This window comes from Polyodon spathula, chromosome 2 (genome assembly GCF_017654505.1).
Source record: "Polyodon spathula isolate WHYD16114869_AA chromosome 2, ASM1765450v1, whole genome shotgun sequence".
Lineage (NCBI taxonomy): Eukaryota > Metazoa > Chordata > Actinopteri > Acipenseriformes > Polyodontidae > Polyodon > Polyodon spathula.
Genome location: NC_054535.1, coordinates 33652661 through 33671814, shown reverse-complemented (window position 1 = coordinate 33671814; position 19154 = coordinate 33652661). Strand labels below are relative to the sequence as shown.

Genomic DNA, 19154 nt, shown 5'->3' with positions numbered 1-19154 from the left:
AACATGTAAAGATAAAGCCATAGCCACACTGGACGCAAGCAACCTGAGCGATGTGAGCGAATAATTTTGAAGTCACTACAGTCGGATGGGAGTATTCACACCAGCAGCGAGCGATGTGAGCGAATCATTTTGAAGTCACTACAGTCGGATGGGAGTATTCACACCAGCAGCGAGCGATGTGAGCGAATCATTTTGAAGTCACTACAGTCGGATGGGAGTATTCACACCAGCAGCGAGCGATGTGAGCGAATCATTTTGAAGTCACTACAGTCGGATGGGAGTATTCACACCAGCAGCGAGCGATGTGAGCGAATCATTTTGAAGTCACTACAGTCGGATGGGAGTATTCACACCAGCAGCGAGCGATGTGAGCGAATCATTTTGAAGTCACTACAGTCGGATGGGAGTATTCACACCAGCAGCGAGCGATGTGAGCGAATCATTTTGAAGTCACTACAGTCGGATGGGAGTATTCACACCAGCAGCGAGCGATGTGAGCGAATCATTTTGAGAGTCGGAATCATTTGTGTCGTCACTAGTCGGATGGGAGTATTCACACCAGCAGCGAGCGATGTGTTTCTATTGTTGTCACACCAGCAGCGAGCGATGTGAGCGAATCATTTTGAGTCACTACATCAGTATTAGCAAGGCTAACACCCTTGACACTCGTCAAACAATGCTTCATGTCATATTCTGAGATACAGTGCTTTTAGATTACTGATAGAATGTCTGTCTGAATGCATAGATAATATAATTATTCATAAGTATATTGAGTCAGAGATGGCTTAAACACTCAACCATGATCTGATGCGTCACAGTCTTCAATAGCATTTATAATAAAGTAGAAAAATAGATTTGCAGAACAGCATCAGTAGTAATACAAGATAAGTAGTGTCTGTCTGAATGCATAGATAATATAATTATTCATAAGTATATTGAGTCAGAGATGGCTTAAACACTCAACCATGATCTGATGCGTCACAGTCTTCAATAGCATTTATAATAAAGTAGAAAAATAGATTTGCAGAACAGCATAAGTAATACAAGATAAGTGGTGACGGGCACATAATAATAATAATAATAATAATAATAATAATAATAATAATAATAATAATAATAAATAATATTATACTTTTACAAGTCCAACCTTTGTTTTATAATGGAGATGCCAGGGGTCTGGGTGGTAACCTTTTACTAAAACAAGACCTCTGATATGGCCAATAGGAATGCACGGGCGGGGTCATGTATTTATTTCCAGTCTTTTGGATCGCTTCCAAGCCGTGTGTGGTGTGGATACAGCTTGATAAAGGTGTCTAACCTTCAGCTTTTAGAATGTAAGACTTACTGAAATGTCTCCGTCTGCTATGAAAATGGTACACCTCTGAGCTTGCATGAAGGACAGTATTGTAGCTGCAATCTTTTTCAGTATCACTTCAAGGCACTGCTGCTCTTCAAAAATGAGGCTGGCTAAGTCAAGCAACACCTAGTGCAGGGACGACAGGGAAAAGGAAAGAATGTAACAGCACTGACAGACAAACAGTTCAAACACATTATTAATACTTCATATATAACATTAGTTAACATTAGTAGCAGGACATAAATTTTTCTACCAAATAGTCTTTTAGTTCTTTCTACGTTATATCTCCCTTCCTGTTTCCATAGTAACCGTCTTTTTCACTTAACATTCCTTGAGTCTGGTCCTTTGCTTCATGAACCCCTCTTATACTTACTTTTTTCCCTAATGGAGTTTACCATGAATTTGCAGTTACATGTATTTGGAAGTTTACGATGCTTTTTTCATTCTTAAATTACTTTTCGCTACCATGGTGTTACTACACATTGGCTTTTACCATACTTTACTGTAGTGAAATTTTATATAAGGGTCTTCATGGTCGCATCTAATTGAAATGCTGTGCAGTGCAAAACGTTGTTTTGCTTCGTTTATAGTGAATTTTCAGGTTTGTCAAGTTTTTGATGCATCATTTCAAGTTTATGTGACAACACCTACCATTAGCTTTAATCTCAACTGTTTTTATCCTAATAGCAAGCTCATCAAAGGTGATGGGTTTTACTTATGTGTCAAACAGAGATGCACACTCTACATGGATCTGGAATAGATGTCATTTCCAAATGGCATACTGTACAGCCTACATTAAAAGGATGCAGCTTCCCTTTTACCCCACAGATAATACCTGATTGCGTCTGTTTTCAAGCCGTGAAGTCTCATACAGCTGGGCATTGTGAAGAACAATTCCACAAAACGCCAGATAGGCTGAAAAGTCCTGGAAAAGTAGATAACAAAGAGTGATTAGATTTGACAGAATGGTGTTTTGACATTTTGTTATAACTTGTAGGTGTTAATATTCACTAAGTTGATAGAATAGTACTACAGTGTTAATATTCACTAAGTTGATAGAATAGTACTACAGTGTTAATATTCTTAAGTTTTACCAATTGTATGAACTAACACATACACACAGTAATCTATTACACAGTGTAATACACCACAGTGACAGCGTGGTACAGTATGGGTAACCGTGGTAAACTATATTAAATAAACAACATAAACATGGGGAAATAATGGGGAAAATGCAAAAATGATCATGAAAATGTTCCATGTAAACATTTATATAGGAAGCACAAGTGCATCAGAACTCCTGTGCAATATATGTCCCAAATCCACTGTGTTGATATTAGTGGTAATGCTGTGATCTACCCATATTACAGTATTTTGCCATTAGTATAAGGTTATCAAATGAAGATCATTCAATCTTCCTAGGTAAAAAATATGCTGATTAGAAAACCAGGGTTTCCAGTCATACATTCAAACGAGACCAGTTTCACAAAGTACCTTCCACTTTGGTAAAAAGCAGCAGTTAAAAAAAAACAAATAAACAAAAAAACATGCTATTTTTAATTTTCTCATTAGAGCTTTCAGGTACCAGAAGCATTAGCTTCTAATAATATATTTTAGTGTTGTTCTCTAAATATACAAAGTCTGATTTCTATCCAGTGAGGAATTTAAAATGTAGTTATAAGTCACAGAATATCCCATCTAGCAGATGCATTTACCTTGGCTGTTACCAATATAGTGTTTTGACTGATGTACTTTATCAAAAATATGTCAACTTTTAACAGGAAAAAAAAAAAAAAATCACTAGAATGGAATTATTTTAAGTTTCAGGATGGGGAGACATTACTAAAACAGCCTTCATCTAAATCCCTGCACATTGTCTGGTGCAGGTTTACTGATACTTCTTTTCAAGATACAATACCATCCATTTTATCTAGCATTGCTAATATCTAATATTTCATTATGATTTAAAAGCTAACGTTCAAGCAATCTGGTCTATGTTCATAATACTGGACTTTCACAATAGACCCGCTGTTTTTCAGCACTATTTTCCAAAATTAGATTCTGTTTATACTGTACATAGCTCAGTTCTGACAATCTGGTGTTCGTAGAACATTTCTGCTTTTCCAGTAAATAGGCCAATATATCATGTTCAAAGATCGTATCTGTTTTGGATTTATGCAGTTTTCCCCACCAGACCATTTGTTTTTATTTTGTGTGCTGAACCGATATATCATTGGGCTATCCCAAACTTTCTGCATTTGGACAATATGGCTCTGACTGTGGTTTGGTGGAGCCCCAGAGCCTTAGAAATAGCTTTGTAACCCTTTTCAGACGGATAGGCATCAACAACTTTTTTTTCCAGAGGTCTTCAGGAATTTCTTTTGATCGTGGCACGATGTGCCTCTAGAACCTGTGTGCTGACAACTTCACTCTGATGGTAAGGGCCAAAGTTAGTCAGATTTATATTAGGCAGGGCTGGCCCAAATCAGGCCTGCTTGTTAACCAAAGTATTCAAACAGCTGACCCTAATTATCCCTTTAATGGGATTTAGTTAACTAGGGGGGCAATAACTTTCACACCTAAAGATTGCATATTTGATTACCTTGTACACCAAATAAATGAAAGAAGCACCAGTGGTACAAAATGGGGGGTTCTGACTTTTGAAACCACAAGACTTTTACTTATATCAGTAAAGCTCCATATGATTGCTAGGAGATGCTTCAGAAATATGTGGAGACAATACCTTCAAAAGGACAGAGCATGATGACAATGGTCATTTGTTATTGGAAGAGGTAGGAAAGGATAGATGTGATGAATATGTTGTGTATAGTCATCTTATTTTTATATGAGATGTTATCACGTGCAGTTTGGGCAAAAGGATCTCAAAGTAAAGCTGAGTGGTTCTGGCTATTCTATACATTGCTATGGTTTTGCCTATAAACCCCATTGAGATGTTGTGGCAGGACCTAAAACAAGCAGTTTATACTCGAACACCCACAAATGTCATTGAGTTGAAGCAGTTCTGCATGAAGGAGTGGGCCAAAATTCCACAAGGACGCTGTGAGAGACTGATCAATAACTACAGGAAGCGTTTGGTTGCAGTTATTGCTGCTAAAGGTGGCATAACCAGTTATTGAGTCTAAGGGGGCAATTACTTTTTCACATGGGGGCATTGGATGTTGCATAACTTTCTTTAATAAATAAATGAAATAAGTACCAAAATTTTGTGTTATTTGTTCACTCAGGGTCCCTTTATCTAATATTAGATTTTGGTTGAAGATCTGATAACATTCAGTGTCAGAAATATGCAAAAATGCAGAAAATCAGATGCGGCAAATATTTTTTCATGGCACTGTATATATATATATATATATATATATATATATATATATATATATATATATATATATATTTACTACAAAGATAAATTACCAGTTTACATTTTAAAAAGTGTTTTTTTTTTTTTTACTTTATAATTATGCTGGAAGCTATCTGCACAGGAGTTCTCACTGTGGATTGTTTTTTCTCTAGCAAACAAGGATTCCTTATTCATTTCAACTTGAAACCAGTGGAAAAAGAACTATGTTTCACCTTTTCATCTTGTTCTGTAAATGTGCCATTATTTCCACATTTCTTGTTTATTGCCTGAGCAACACCCACGACCTGATGAAAATAAGAAAAAAGAAAATCTAAAAGCGTAGGCTGAAGTCAAGATAATAATTTATACAAAAGAGCTTAACTACTTTGAGCATAAGCTATGGTTGTGTAAACTCATTACATACAGTGGCAGGTCATCTTTTTCTTATTTAAAACATTGCATACCAAACCAGAATTCCATTGAGCAAATGCACTGGATTTTAATACAGTATTATACTGAAATAAAGAGCAAGCCAATGTTTCCATACTAACCCTACACAGTTTTTAGCTGCATCTAAAATAACACTTCAGTTTAGGGATTCCACTATAAGTTGTTATTTAAATGAAAAACATAATACATATGTATTATAATAATATTTCAACATATTATATTTTTTTTATAAAAACACATCATTAGCTATTTAAAGATGTTTTTCTGATAAAATGAATGTAGTTTGATATTCATAAAACTGTTCTTGCCTGATGTTGGCTTCTGTAATGATTTCTGTGAACAGGGTCCATTATTAGGAAATTAATTGAATTACCTCTTCCTTGTGGTTCTTTATCGGCATGCACAGAATACTTTGGGTCTTGTAACCTGTAATTTGGTCGACTCCGGCATTGAATCTAGGATCCTGGAAGATGAATGGCATTACAAATACATACAAAAACATTTAAAACTCTATTTGCTATGTATACAGATGTGTATCAAAAGACACACCATTTATCATTGTTCTATTTTTAGGAACATTTAACAATTTAGTTTCAAATTTCAGCTTAAAAAAGTTAGCAGCTGAACAAAAAAACATTCATCTGTTGTGCTTATAGGCATATACAAATTGCCTTAATTAACTAGTGCTTTTTCTTGTGGGTGCCATGCAAATATTGGTTTCTATTTTCTCAAGATTAAGTTTCAGTTTTCAATCATAGCTGTAGTGTAGTGCTTTAGTGCTTTTTCAACTGTTCTGTGTCTCCAAGTCTTCAGTTTATCTGCTTTAAACTCTAGCTTGAAATAAATTCAATTAATCTTCTATGGCTAAAACACATCAAAAGAAAACAAAAATAAAGATCTTGGCTTTTTAATTCCCGATCCCTAGACTTCATTTAAAATTTGGCCCCCGAGCCATCTTTGAAAACCGGTACTATGTGACAGCAATGAAAGGTCATGGGTTAAATGAGTTTGAAAGCATGAGTCCCATCTCTAACAGACACAAAAAAGCTACACAAATCCTGCAATCCTTAATAGGTTCAAAGAAAGTGACCTCTGCAGAATCCAGAGAAGGTAAGCACCAGCATGTTAATTTCCATCAAAAACAGCTTACAGTCTACTGTTAATTGACAGCAGATCTGATAAGTCTTTTATAAATGGCACTGCAATCATATCAGCATAATGAGAGATGCTCATAAAAACACCTCTGCTATAAAAACTACTACAATGTGTGTTTGTGTGGCTTTTTTTTTTTACTGCCCTACTGAAGTTGCTATAGCGACACTAAAGTTATATTTCCAGTTCATGGATTAGCAAAACAGAACTGGAATAAGGTAACCATATTTAATAAAGACAGAAAACTGGTTCCTTCAAAACTAGCTACTCGGATTTCATGTCAGAACCTAAGATCCAGTTTAACTGGCTAAGAGCTGTAATCGTACACATTTGAGTTATGTGTAACTTGTTAGTAAAAAATGATATCCTTAAATACCCTTTCATTGAGAAATGGCCAAATGTGGAAGAGTTAGCAATGTTCGTTTAAAGTGCATACATGTGCAAGTTCTGAACAAAAGTTAAACAAGCCCTCAAATAGGTTACGGTGCAGGAGTACAAACAAACATGGTGTTGCTGAGGACCAAATTCAAGATTAATAGTGAAGATTATGAAACCATAACATGTTCAATGGACCACTGATGCTCTGTGTGGAAGAAAAATTTGTTTGATGCCATCTATCATCTTATCGCCTATTGTTTATGCTATGAAAATGCACTACCGGGTGCTTGTGGTGATGGGTCTAGAACTCTATTGGCCATTAATTGGTTCCTCCAAGTTTAATTGTTCTACAGTGATTTTTTCACAGTGCAATTGCAAAGTGTTCTTTACTACCACCCCATAAATATAGTGTTGGGTGTACCTCATAGGCATTTCTTATATTTAATGGCCGTCCAGTAGCTGCCACATGGCCCACAATGCCCTTGTTCCACTCCAGCCGTATGCAGTTGTTTGACGCTTCTTCTAGCGTTGAGCCCTCTGCCACATCAAACAGCCTGCTGATGAGGAATTTCTCATTGGAGCTGTCTTCACAGACCAAGAAGAGCGAGTAGCGGTCAGCATCTATGAGTTCATTTATGTGAAGGAAGATTTTGTGGCAGAGTGCTGTAACATCCAAGTGGGTGGAAATGTCCTTCACCAGTTCCAGGAGCCTCGTGCACTGATTGCTCACCTGTCCTTCTCCTGCCTCAAGTTTTTGTGGTTTCAAAGGCATCTGTACCTTTTCTGAATCACAAACGAAAGTCAAGGCACCCTCAGAGTCCTTGACAACAATAGGCCTCAGTGGCCTGTCAAACTCTGAAGCTGAGATTTTTCTGGTGGGGGTCCCTGGTGTGGTATTCTCTGGCCGGGCTGTTTGGTGGATGGGCTTGGGTTCTGCTGGCAGTTTGGTTCCTTCTTTGTGGGCTGGGATGGAATGAACTCTCTCAGCAAACCATGCATTTACCATATCCCTGCAAAATAAAGAACAAGCAATACACACACACCCTGTGAAGCTGTAATACAAAATTAGAATTGTAGGTCGTGCCAGAGCTAAGCGTTACTGCAAGACTGTGAAGTACCTGACGGGGACCCCCCCCACCCCCCCCCCCCCCCCTCCCCCCACACACACAAAAAAAAAGAAAAACAAAAAAACATGCAGCACAACCTAAAGAAAAACTATTGAAAATAAATATACAGTACATTAGCTGCAAAATTTAAATCAGTCAAAATGACCCGTTTTTTTTTTTATTTCCCAACAAAACATATTCTAACGTTATTTTAAGATGACTGTGAACAAGACAGAAATCAATCAAGTAACAGTATATCCAAACATTTTGATAAATCAATTATGTAACAAGATTAATCAATTGTATTCAGTAAATTGTGAAACATATTAATAGTTTCAAATTAAACACAAAAAATAATAATCATAAGCATCAATTGGATTTTTAAATTAATGTTACCAAGTACAAAAGTTAGTATGCTCATAATACAAATGCATGCAATACAACTAATAAGCAAAAACAATTCTATAAACACACTAAACAAATAAATATCACAAAAGCATGTCATTTTTTTAACTACTGATTTTTTTTACCATCCGTTGGCTTGTATCACATCAGCCAGCAGAGCAATCACATGACATTAACAATGACATATTGCATCTTGCCTACAGATAGACAATCTGTTAACTATGATTTGCAAATCTGTGTTTTGATTGACAGTTTGCCAATACTACCTAGGTACGGTTTATTTTTCTAATCCCAGTATATTTGACGGCACCTATATATTTATATGCTTATTTATTCAAGTGGACTCAAGGGTGGGCTCAGGTGCGTTTGCATCCCTTGCACCCCCCTCCCCCGACACCGGCTCTGAATACAGGCATTATTATTATTATTATTATTATTATTATTATTATTATTATTATTATTATTATGTATATATTATAATTATATTATTACTTATTATTATTAATAATCTTCTACCCGGGCAACTATCAATTATCAGTAGAGAAATTCTCTCTCTCTCTCTCTCTCTCTCTCTCTCTCTCTCTCTCTCTCTCTCTCTCTCTCTCTCTCTCTCTCTCTCTCTTATATAATATATAGATATATATATATATATATATATATATATATATATATATATGTTCATATTATTTTATCCTGAGACACCACAATTGTTACCATAGCTTATTTTAAGGTACACAACACACAGACAGTGAGAATGCCACACCCACACATACAATATCACAACTCTGCAAATAATTATGTTACTTGTGGCCTGTATTTTATAATGACATTCTTCATCAGTTATCCTGTTAAGATGTAAATACAAGCTTACAATTAATGGTAGTTCTAATGTTGGGTATCTTTAGTTTTTTTTTTTTTTTCCCCAGATTACCACAGCTAGATTGATAGAGAAAATTAAAATCTCCCTACTACTAGCAGTTTGTAAAAATATGTAAAAAAAAAACAAAAAAAAAAAAAAAACACCACAGACACCCTCATAGTCGGCTCATTGCAATACAGACTCCATTTCCCAATTTCATAGAGTTTAGTGTTACAGCACAGAGAGCAGAGCATGCTTTGAATAAGCAAGTTAGTTAGTTCGGGGAACAGTAGAAAAATATAAGCAGTCTTTTAAGTGAGACCAAAGAATGTGTTACGATTTATGAATTTAAAAGCCTCCAGGTTCTGGAGCATTTGGTCTGATTTGCTGTACAAGCAGTGGGGGATTCCTGGTAGGGTGGAATGGTTGGTTGTTCTTTCATCTTTATAGTATTTGCCTTTGTGGATTATATGGCTATACTAAGCTTTCTTGTTCTTTGTTCTTTCAGACAGAAAAAGCACTCTGTTTGTGGCTTTTAGTTTTTGTTTTTTTGTTGTTAAAGAACTGTCAACACTGTAATACATGAAGAAAAAAAAAGATTTGAGTACCACTCTGAACTTCATTGGGACACCCAAAATTTCCTCTGGGGCTGTCGGTTTTTTTTTTTTTTTAAGTTAAGAGTCCACGGACCCTCAATGAGAAAAGGTTTTGGAAAGCCCTGGTAACTATAGTAGTTCACAGGCCTGTATTTAGAGTCATGCGCCTGAAATAATGTAATTGTTTATTTTAAAATATTATTTAAAGTGTCACAATGCATAACATTCCAAGCCTACAAAGTATCACAAAGTGATAATCTGTACTGCAGCACAGACAACGTGCTATAGTGGGAGAAGTGACCTATCCACGAGCCAAAAACTTTCATTGAAAGCTCTGCATTGTTTAATTAAAATTCAGCTTGTATACAAAGTATCTTTATTATACAGTAGCGGATAGTACACTACTTTGCCTGCTCTTGGATCTGTTCAAATTCATTCAATTTAGGTGAGCAATTGTACTATTTCTGCTGGCTCAGTCAAATGCAACCAATGCAAACCACTTCGGGCTCATGACTTAGAAATCAGAAACTACAAGACAAATGTATACACTGCTATTTATAATGTTCATACAGTACACAGATTATTGCTTCTAAGAGTAATAAGAACTGGTTAAACATTACAAAGAATAATATTAATAGCAAGGCCATAGCCGCAAAATAAAATGAATTTCATCCCTCGTTGTGTGCGTGCATTAAAAGTCCTGCTGATATCTATAGCCTCTGTGCTCTTCAAACTCTTTCACTGTCATTGCAGACTACAGCGCCACCATACGGCTCAGTTCATACCACCATAGCTGTTATTTTAACATGTTCAAATGGCTTTAATTTTGTTGCGAGTCAAAGCAATAATGTTGATTAAAAAGAACTTTACATCAGCCTAATAATAAGGAATAATAAATTCCCTTGGCACTCCGCAGTTTAGTGAACCCAGTTTATTCATATTCCAATTCTAAACCGCTAGTGGAATGACTTGTAAACTGCAGTTTAGCGCATCCAGTTTATACAAATTTCAATAATTCTGTAGAATAGTTTAGAAGACTCAGGCTGTGAACAGCATTAGGTCATTTTAGGTAGGGGTTTGGGGGCTTGCTCCCACTACACACTCTAACTTACCACACATAAGTGATTCAGGCCTTGAACCATGTTAATGAGCAATGCTTCTAACACAGACCTTTTGTTAGGAAATTGCAACATTGTAAAGAACATTTGGCACAAACCTTTACATACAAAAATGCAACCCTGAACAAATAACGCATTCAAATATTAATATTGTATGTTGTATTTTGAGTTAAAGACTTTAACTTCTGAATGTGTCACTATTATTTCTGAAAAGTGGTACTTTACTTAAAAAAACATACTGTAGCACGTCCTTTAACATCTGGACAACAGTGCTACACGCAGAGGCATTTTAAAGGGACAAGCTTCTCCTCTACCTTTCAGACAGGTTTGACCATATTACAGGGTCATCTACAGCATCTTTTTAATGTAGGCTTGTTTACAGTATATAGTTCCTTTAGTCTAGGAATAATACATTTCTGTCTTTATAAACATACATATTCAGAACAGGCCTGCAGCATTACATTGACATTTAAATGACTTAGTAATCTGACCAGCTTGTTTTTTTGGGTGGAACAGAAACTACAGCACAACCTTCAAATCAGAATTGAGAAAACTTTTTATGTCATTTTGTATGCCCAATTATTTTACCCCCATTTGACATCCCAATTTAGAATTTTCTAATTCTATCGCCAAGCCAAACGTCTCTTTACACCCACAATCTCAAAAGTGGATTTCAGAGAGCTACTGGTCCCTGGAGGGCATAATGATGTCCCATAGAGATCACTACAGCACAGTGAGGTGAAGCGGCCCTTTGTGATTTTACCTTTCCGTGTTTGTATCTGAGCCAATGCAACACTCACCAGCCACGATCAACAACTTAGCATGCAACCGGCTCTCCCCTGATTGTATGACTCACCCTGCCCATGACACGGTCGTACTAGATGAGTCCCTCTGGGCTCCCTATATTGTGGTTCTATGTTGTTTATTATGATGACACAAACTACAGTGATCAGAACATTTTAAATACATTTTTGTATGTATAACCTATTTGTGAGTAGAGTTTACTTAAGGTACATCTAAGCTATATTTTAAGTGATTAGCAGACTAAGGCAAAAGGGGGATGGGAGTGAGAACTAAACAAACAAAGCTATTCAGCACCTCCAATGTAAACCACAAGGCACAGGTGTGAAACACATCAACATATCACTCTTTCATGCTGAAGCAATCATTATAAGAACTCATGTGAGAGCTAGTTAACTAGTGCTGATTTCAAAGAAATCTAACCCCCTGAGTAACCAAGACGGCAAGCCACAACACCTCAATTCAGGAGCAATTTCATTTTTAAAGAGTGGAACAAATACAGAAACCTCTGCATGACTAGAAAACATATGCTAATATTTCTGGTTGCTAGGCATTGTCATGTGGTCTCAGAAACAGCCCATTAAGTCCTGAAAATGATATTATATTTCAGTGTAGGCACATACAGAGGCTCCTCATAATCCTGGAAGAAGCATACTTTAAGAAAAAGGTTATAGTCCAAAATCAGTGCAGTTATCAAGTTCGCCACGTGGAGTATGATAGAGACAGTTAATAGTTAAATTAAATGTATCATTTTTATTTTAGTCATACAAAACATTAGTTATACTAGATACTGTACAGTACATTATAGAACACTCCATGTAACTGTTTAAATGTATATGCACTACATTCACAGGCATCGATTACGTTGGAATTTTTATATAAATGAAGTGAAGCAACAATCGATTTGGCTAAAAACGCTGGCCAATAGTCTTAAGATTTTTTTAAATTTTTTTAAAGCACATTATATGCACACCAACAGTACATAGAACAAACAAATAAATAAATAAATAAATACTGCTGGTTTTGGATGAAAAGACTTTTTAATACATCTTTTTATTTTTTCATTTAGTGTTTCCAATTATTATTTCCCCAGTAATTTTCTCCCAATTTGGTATGTGCAAAAGCGCTTTTCCCCTCACCACAGCAATTTCCCACATGGCTCAGGAGACCCGAAGGTTCAGTGGGCATCCTCTAATCCCATGACCAAGCCAGCTTCCATTTTCACTCCTGAACTTGAGAGTGCATGTCAGCAAGCTACCGAACTCTAGAGGAAAAAGGCCAGCTCTGCAAGTGTCTGCCTTTGAACTCACTGCGCGCCTGGCCAGCAGGGTTCACTGTACACCTGACGGTTTTGCCTCCCTAACCCACAGGAGTGCCAATGCGACACTAACTTTGGAGTCTCCAGCAAAGACCAGCCTACTTCATACAGCCAGGATGTGAACCTGCACTGTATGAGTCACCCTGCACACCACGCAGCTGCGCTTCTACCAGGTGAGCCACTCAGTACCCCCAAATATGTGTTTCTGTCTGACTTGTTTGTTTTTTGTGTTAGGACCGCTTTGTAAATGAGGCTCAGCTTCAGTGGGTACTTTCCTGTGTAAATGATAAAAAAAGAAGTCGTAATAAATCCTCAATGTTTGAGTGATTACGTTTTTTACTTACTTAACATTGGCTATGTTTACAACAACTTTTGGAATGAAACTTTTTTTTTTTTAATACATTTTGTGTTATCATTATATCATCATGCTATACTTTTCTAGATTTTAGAAACACAAATTCCAAGAGTTGGAGGGTGTAGGCAGTGCCAATTTGGTTAGTTTTACATAGGTCAAAATGTGTCAAATTCTTGGGACAATTTGAAGAACTATCTTCTACTGAGACAGAAATACATTTCCTTATCTATAATCCTCTGAATCACTTTCACTGTATGTCTAGTTTTTGTATAGTCTACTCAAAAACTACAGTCTCCAAGTCTCCAAGCCTTATCCCAACTGTATGGCTGTGAGAAGATGTTACAGGATCTGGGGCTCGTTTCCCGATAACAGACGAGACTTGCAGTTCACGATCATTCCCAAAACCCCACGTGAAAGTACAGCTTGTTCGTGATGTTCATGTGCATCGTTAGGCTTTGAATAGCTTCTTCGGGGCTTTGTTGGAAACACTTTTGAAAGTAATTTATGGAGTAGCCTAAATATAAATCATATTCTTCTTGTAAATCAAGTGAGGAATACACCACTGCTTGAAAACGCAGGCAAAAGAAGTGAAAAAAAGAAACAATACCAAATGAGGTAGAAATAAACAAGGACATATTACTCTGTAAACTAAAAAATAGCGTAACGAATTAAACAAAACAGGAACTGCAATTAAAGCGTTAAACACTGGTCCTCCGTGAGGCAAAGAGGCTCACAAAAAATGGCAGAATTTCATTTACATGAACTGCATTGCAATGAGCCGACTATGAGGGTGTCTGGTGTTGCTGTCTATTCAAAGCAACTATCCTCAGAATAGCAGCCCTTGCATTACAACCTCCACGAACATGTGCATTACAACCTCCACGAACATGCCAAGATCACACCTGATCACTTGTGAACTCAAGTAGTCGTTGAAGAGCGACTGCAGTGACGATGATGTTCGGGAAACACTGCAGCTTGTAAACGTTGCACTTAGGATGGTTTGACGACGTTGGTTAGGTTAAAGTTGCTTTTGGGAAACGGTCCCATAGACAATAAATAAAAGTTAACATCTCTGTCCAACCTGAAAGAGCTCATAATGTTGCCCAGAACTGTGCTAACAGAGTTCAACCTGTTACAGAAGCCACCTGAGACCAAACCGAAATATTAGAAATGCAAATAAAGTATGAATAAGAAAATAAATTGCTGTGTGGTAAGCATTTTTGGCTGCCCAACAAAGAAAAAACAAGATATCTATGTTAATACTACTTCCTGAAAGATCCAAAAATACAGGCTTATATACTGTATGTTATACACATATATACCTATTAGCTATTAATGCTAATGTTCAGATAAGTATAACCTACAGATGACTGCATTTTAAAAGAAAAATGAACACAACTATATAATAAGACCCTTTTTTACTTGTTAAAACTCATATACAAAGCTACAGGAACACTAACTAAATTGTGTTTCTGTCATTTCAAGAACCTCTGGCTTGATTTAGTCTTTCAAGACCACCCTTCTATATGTCAACATTTTTACTATATTTGGCTCTGAACACTTTCCAGTGCAAAAGCACCGGGATACGAAAACCACCTGGCTGTCAAGATGAGATAGCTGTTTCTGGTGCTGCACAGCTTGAAGCAGAGGTAAACAACTAGTTACACAGGCACTCCCCACAGCAATCCATCAAATGTTTCATTCACATTCCTGTTAAAAGCAACTTTTTATTTTTGTTTTCCAGCTGGGGACTTTTCTAATTCTTATAATTTCTGCTCCATTTATTTTAATCAGAGCTTGCATTAGAGAACATTGAACACTGCTACATGTATTGCTAATGGTGGAAACAAGCATTGTGACTTCAAGGACATAAGTGTTTTGTCTTCACAAACTTTTTTTTTTTTAACAATTGGGTATCAATTTAAAATAATTTAAAATAATAATTTAAAATGTCACGAAAATGCATTCAAGTCTAAAATGTAATTTCCTCTACTAATTGAAGACTAATTTAAACAAAGTTTCTTTAGCATCATGGGGTATCAATGAAATGTAAGTCTTGCTAACTACCTCCACCATGGTTTTCAGTTAATTTAAATGCATGTTAACCAGTGCTCAAATTATGGGACAAAAAGTAGGGGGGCCCTAAAATGTGAGTCCTAAGTGACTTTTAGCACAGCCAATCAATGTTTTCCTTTTAGACTTCGCAAGCATACAGTATTCACAATGTAAATCACTAAATTAGAAAATCAACGTATTTGTAATGTTTGTTTAATTTATTCATGCTGGTGTTTTCTTTCCTTCAAGGAAATAAATACTGAAGGTAAAATATTTAGCTTTATTAAATTGAAGAAAAAGAGATATTATACTACAAACGTCATGCATCTTTTCAATTCTAAAACAACGTAGGTCTTTAAGGTTGGCAACAATGCAACAAGCTGATAAAAATGCATGAATAAAAGCCATCTGCCCTCCAAGTTTGCAAATATGTCGAAAAGAGAAACAATTGCCACTGAAGATTGTAATTATAAGAAAGTTGCTTAGAAAGGTAGTTTGAGGATTATGATTCCTGTATTTTGGACGCATTACTTTAAGCTCATAATAAATTAATATTAATATAATGTTACATTCTTAAATATTTTATTACTAATTATCATTGACTTAAGGTAATATATTAATTATCTTGCTTGTATTACTGATCTTTGTCTTGAGAACCAACTCATGATGTACAAAGAAAAAGACCAAAAAAACATAGAAAAAAACTAATCCTGTTGAGCGGGGAGATCCTTAAAAACCAGTTACAGGAACACTATTATATTCATTCGTCATAGCTACCATAGGATGCTGTTACTTTCACACTGCTAGAATAATTGAGCTTAGCTTTAATAAAGGGTGGTCTTCTGAAAATTCAGCTAAACTTTTATCTCAAATTAGTCTTTGTGATTATTTACAGTGTATAACATCAACAGTGGAAACGTTATTTGGTAACTACTGGACTTGTCATACTTAATTTATTAAAATAAGCTAAGAATGCAACATCTCTTGTACATCACAACCCTTTCAGGCGATGTGGTTTCAATCCGTTAATGTATTAATGTTATCCGTTAATGTATTGTGGATTACAGCTGAAACCACTGCGTTTGTTATTCACTAGGGGTGCCCTATAGTGGACTAAGCAGGAAACAGAATAAATAAGTGACGTGAGAGATTTAGAATTGGACAGAAAATTGATAGGAAGCTATGCTTCCCTTTCAATTCGAAGATGACCACCAAAACAATATTTTTGGGATATGCCTGCTTGTCAGGTATTTACTGAGCATTTTATATCAAAGCTGCCGATAGGCCCATCCGTGGAGTGACGTCCTGAGTCCCGCCCCCCAAGGTAATAAATAGCTTCTTCGGAGGTCGCTCCAGGCGTTTCACAGCAGGATGTGGTGATGAGCAAGGAAGAATAGGACGTGATTTCTATCGCGGCTTCTTGGGATGATGAGTCCTTCCTATGGGAAGAGTCACAAGAACAAGACGTGACCCAAGAATTGGTCCAAAGCTCAGAGCTTGCCTCAGAGCCTGAGGTTCCAGGACCCTCAAGCTTGATTCAGGCACTTATAGAGAAAGCCTCTGACTTCCTCCAGGTTCCCTGGAAGGCACTGTCCGAACAGTGCAGGTCTGTATTCAGACCAGAGCAGGTGTCAACCCCCCCGCCTTTTACAGCTTGATTCGGGCATTTATAGAGAAAGCCGTTCCCTGGAAGGCGCTGTCCGAACAGTGCAGGTCTGTAGTCAGACCAGCGCAGGCGTCAACCCCCCTGCCTTTTCCAGTGTTCCCGGACTTTCTGAAGGAGGTCAAATCCTCCTGGCACCACCCGGCCTCAGCGCCCAGTGTGTCCAGAGCTTAGCCACACTTGCATCCACGGAAGGTGCAGAGGTGGTAGAGTTAGCATAGTCTCCATCGATGGACTCCACCATAAGCCCTAGTGCGAGCCTCCCCCTCCCCGGAAGCCCACCTAAAGAATCTGCAATCTGTAACCCTTCTCGAGCTGCTAGCTACAGAGCTACGCGCAACCTCAGGCACTTTATTACAGATCGCTGGCTTCCAAGGGAAAGCCCTAGACAGAAACCTGGTAGGCTTGGTGGTGGCGTGCACGCAGACAGCTGTGGCTGTCTCAGGCGTGAGTCCCGGATACAGCCAAGTCCGCCTTACTGGATGCGCATATCTCCCCTGGCCATACTTTTGGACCAGCTGTAGAGGAGACTACAACGCTATCACAGAGAGTGAGAGGCATCTTGACAGGTGGCTGCAATGCTCCCTTCCCAGGAGGTGATGGCGTCCGGCAGTTACTAGGGTAACTTGGACTGTTCCAATTCCCACGGCGCCACAGAGAAACAACGGACATGGGGCCCCTGCACATCAGTGCTCAGGGAGACAGTTCCAACAAAACCGCCCCAGATAGCCTCCAAGTGCCCTGAAGGCTTGCGGCTGCAGACCCACCCGTTTGTAGGAACAACACCATTGAGAGGTTATGTGGATAGAACGAGTGCGCTGCGTCAGTCTGATTAGCTGATCATCTGTTATGGTGAAAGGATCCGAGGTCAAGCCGTCTCTAAGCTGCGACTGTCCCACTGGATTGTGGATATGGTTTCGACTGCGTATGCTAATGCCGGCCTACCCCTACCTGGGAGGGTGGCCACGCACTCTACAAGAGGTGTGGCTACGTCATGGGCCCTCTTTCAAGATGCCTCGTTGACTGATATTTGTAGTGCAGCTAGCTGGGCTACTCCGCATACATTCACCAGATTCTACCAACTTAATGTGGTAGATCCCTCTATGCCTCCACTAGGCACAAGGGTCCTTGAGGTTGCAGGCTCGCACCACCAACATTAGATGGTGGTAGTGAGACGTCCCTCATGTGCTGTCCGCTCATTCTCACTCGCTACGGCTTTGGTATTCTTTCCCCAAAAGTATTGTTTTGGTGGTCATCTTCGAATTGAAAGGGAACAGTTATGGATGCAACCACAGTTCCCTGAAAGAGAAGATGACACCAGCTTTGTAAGGCTGCATCACTCGCATTCGCGGGTTCAATGCAAAAGCGACTGAAGTCTCTTTTCAGAGGATCCAGTGTTTATTAGTGGATTGACTAGGAGGGTCTCTAACGTCACACTGGTTTCAATAAGTGACCACCTGAAAACCCTTAGACTTTTTTTTTTTTTTATATAGACTTTTGTACCATGCTAGGTTGGAATAGAATTACAGTATCTCAAAAATGTAGGTTACTGTGTCTCAGCGGGTTAAATATTGGGTGTATTTATTTCAGATCATAGCAAATCATTATTTTCCTTCTATTGTCATCTGACCAAAACATGTTAAATGCAAAAAGGCCAGGTAAGACAAATTAATCAACTTTTAACGTGATATACAAAGTAAACAGATTTCTAGCATCCCCTGTGAAAAGTAAAGGAGCCACCCCCCTCCGGGACATCGATTAAGAGACAAGTGAGGGGGGCCTTAAAAGAATTAAGGGGGGCAAACACAATTACATACAGTGAAAATACTGAAAGAAATATCATCTTGTTAGGTATAAAGTTTTTAGCTCTGGTAGCAGAGCTATTCACATTTTTTTTTTTTAAATGTTTATTTTATGTTTTATTATTTACTTTTTTTTAGTGGTAATTTGGTATATTTATTGGATTGTTTGTATTTATTTTACCTTTGGAAATGTAAACCCAATAAGAAATCCTTTTTTTTTGACTGAAACTTTTATAAAAAAATTTTTCCAACATTTATCAAAAGTGTATATGAAACGTTGGTTAACCGTAATAATAATAATAATAATAATAAATAATAATAATAATAATAATAATAATAATAATAAGCAAAAATCAGTTTTAAAAAAGTTTTGAAATTATT

At 37.5% G+C, this 19154-nt stretch overlaps 1 protein-coding gene across 3 annotated transcripts in view; it reads right to left on the bottom strand.

Moving 5' to 3' along the window:
* The window catches only part of LOC121295487 (cGMP-specific 3',5'-cyclic phosphodiesterase-like), an 84551-nt gene that overhangs the window by 22830 nt on the left and 42567 nt on the right, over window positions 1-19154 (bottom strand). For all 3 annotated transcript variants that reach the window (XM_041220173.1, XM_041220152.1, XM_041220162.1), the window contains exons 2-6: window positions 7117-7705; window positions 5539-5628; window positions 4949-5020; window positions 2193-2282; window positions 1346-1483 (exon numbers count right to left, since the gene is read on the bottom strand). In XM_041220173.1, the coding sequence (XP_041076107.1) occupies window positions 1346-1483; window positions 2193-2282; window positions 4949-5020; window positions 5539-5628; window positions 7117-7705 (979 nt within the window). The remainder of the gene's footprint in view (window positions 1-1345; window positions 1484-2192; window positions 2283-4948; window positions 5021-5538; window positions 5629-7116; window positions 7706-19154) is intronic.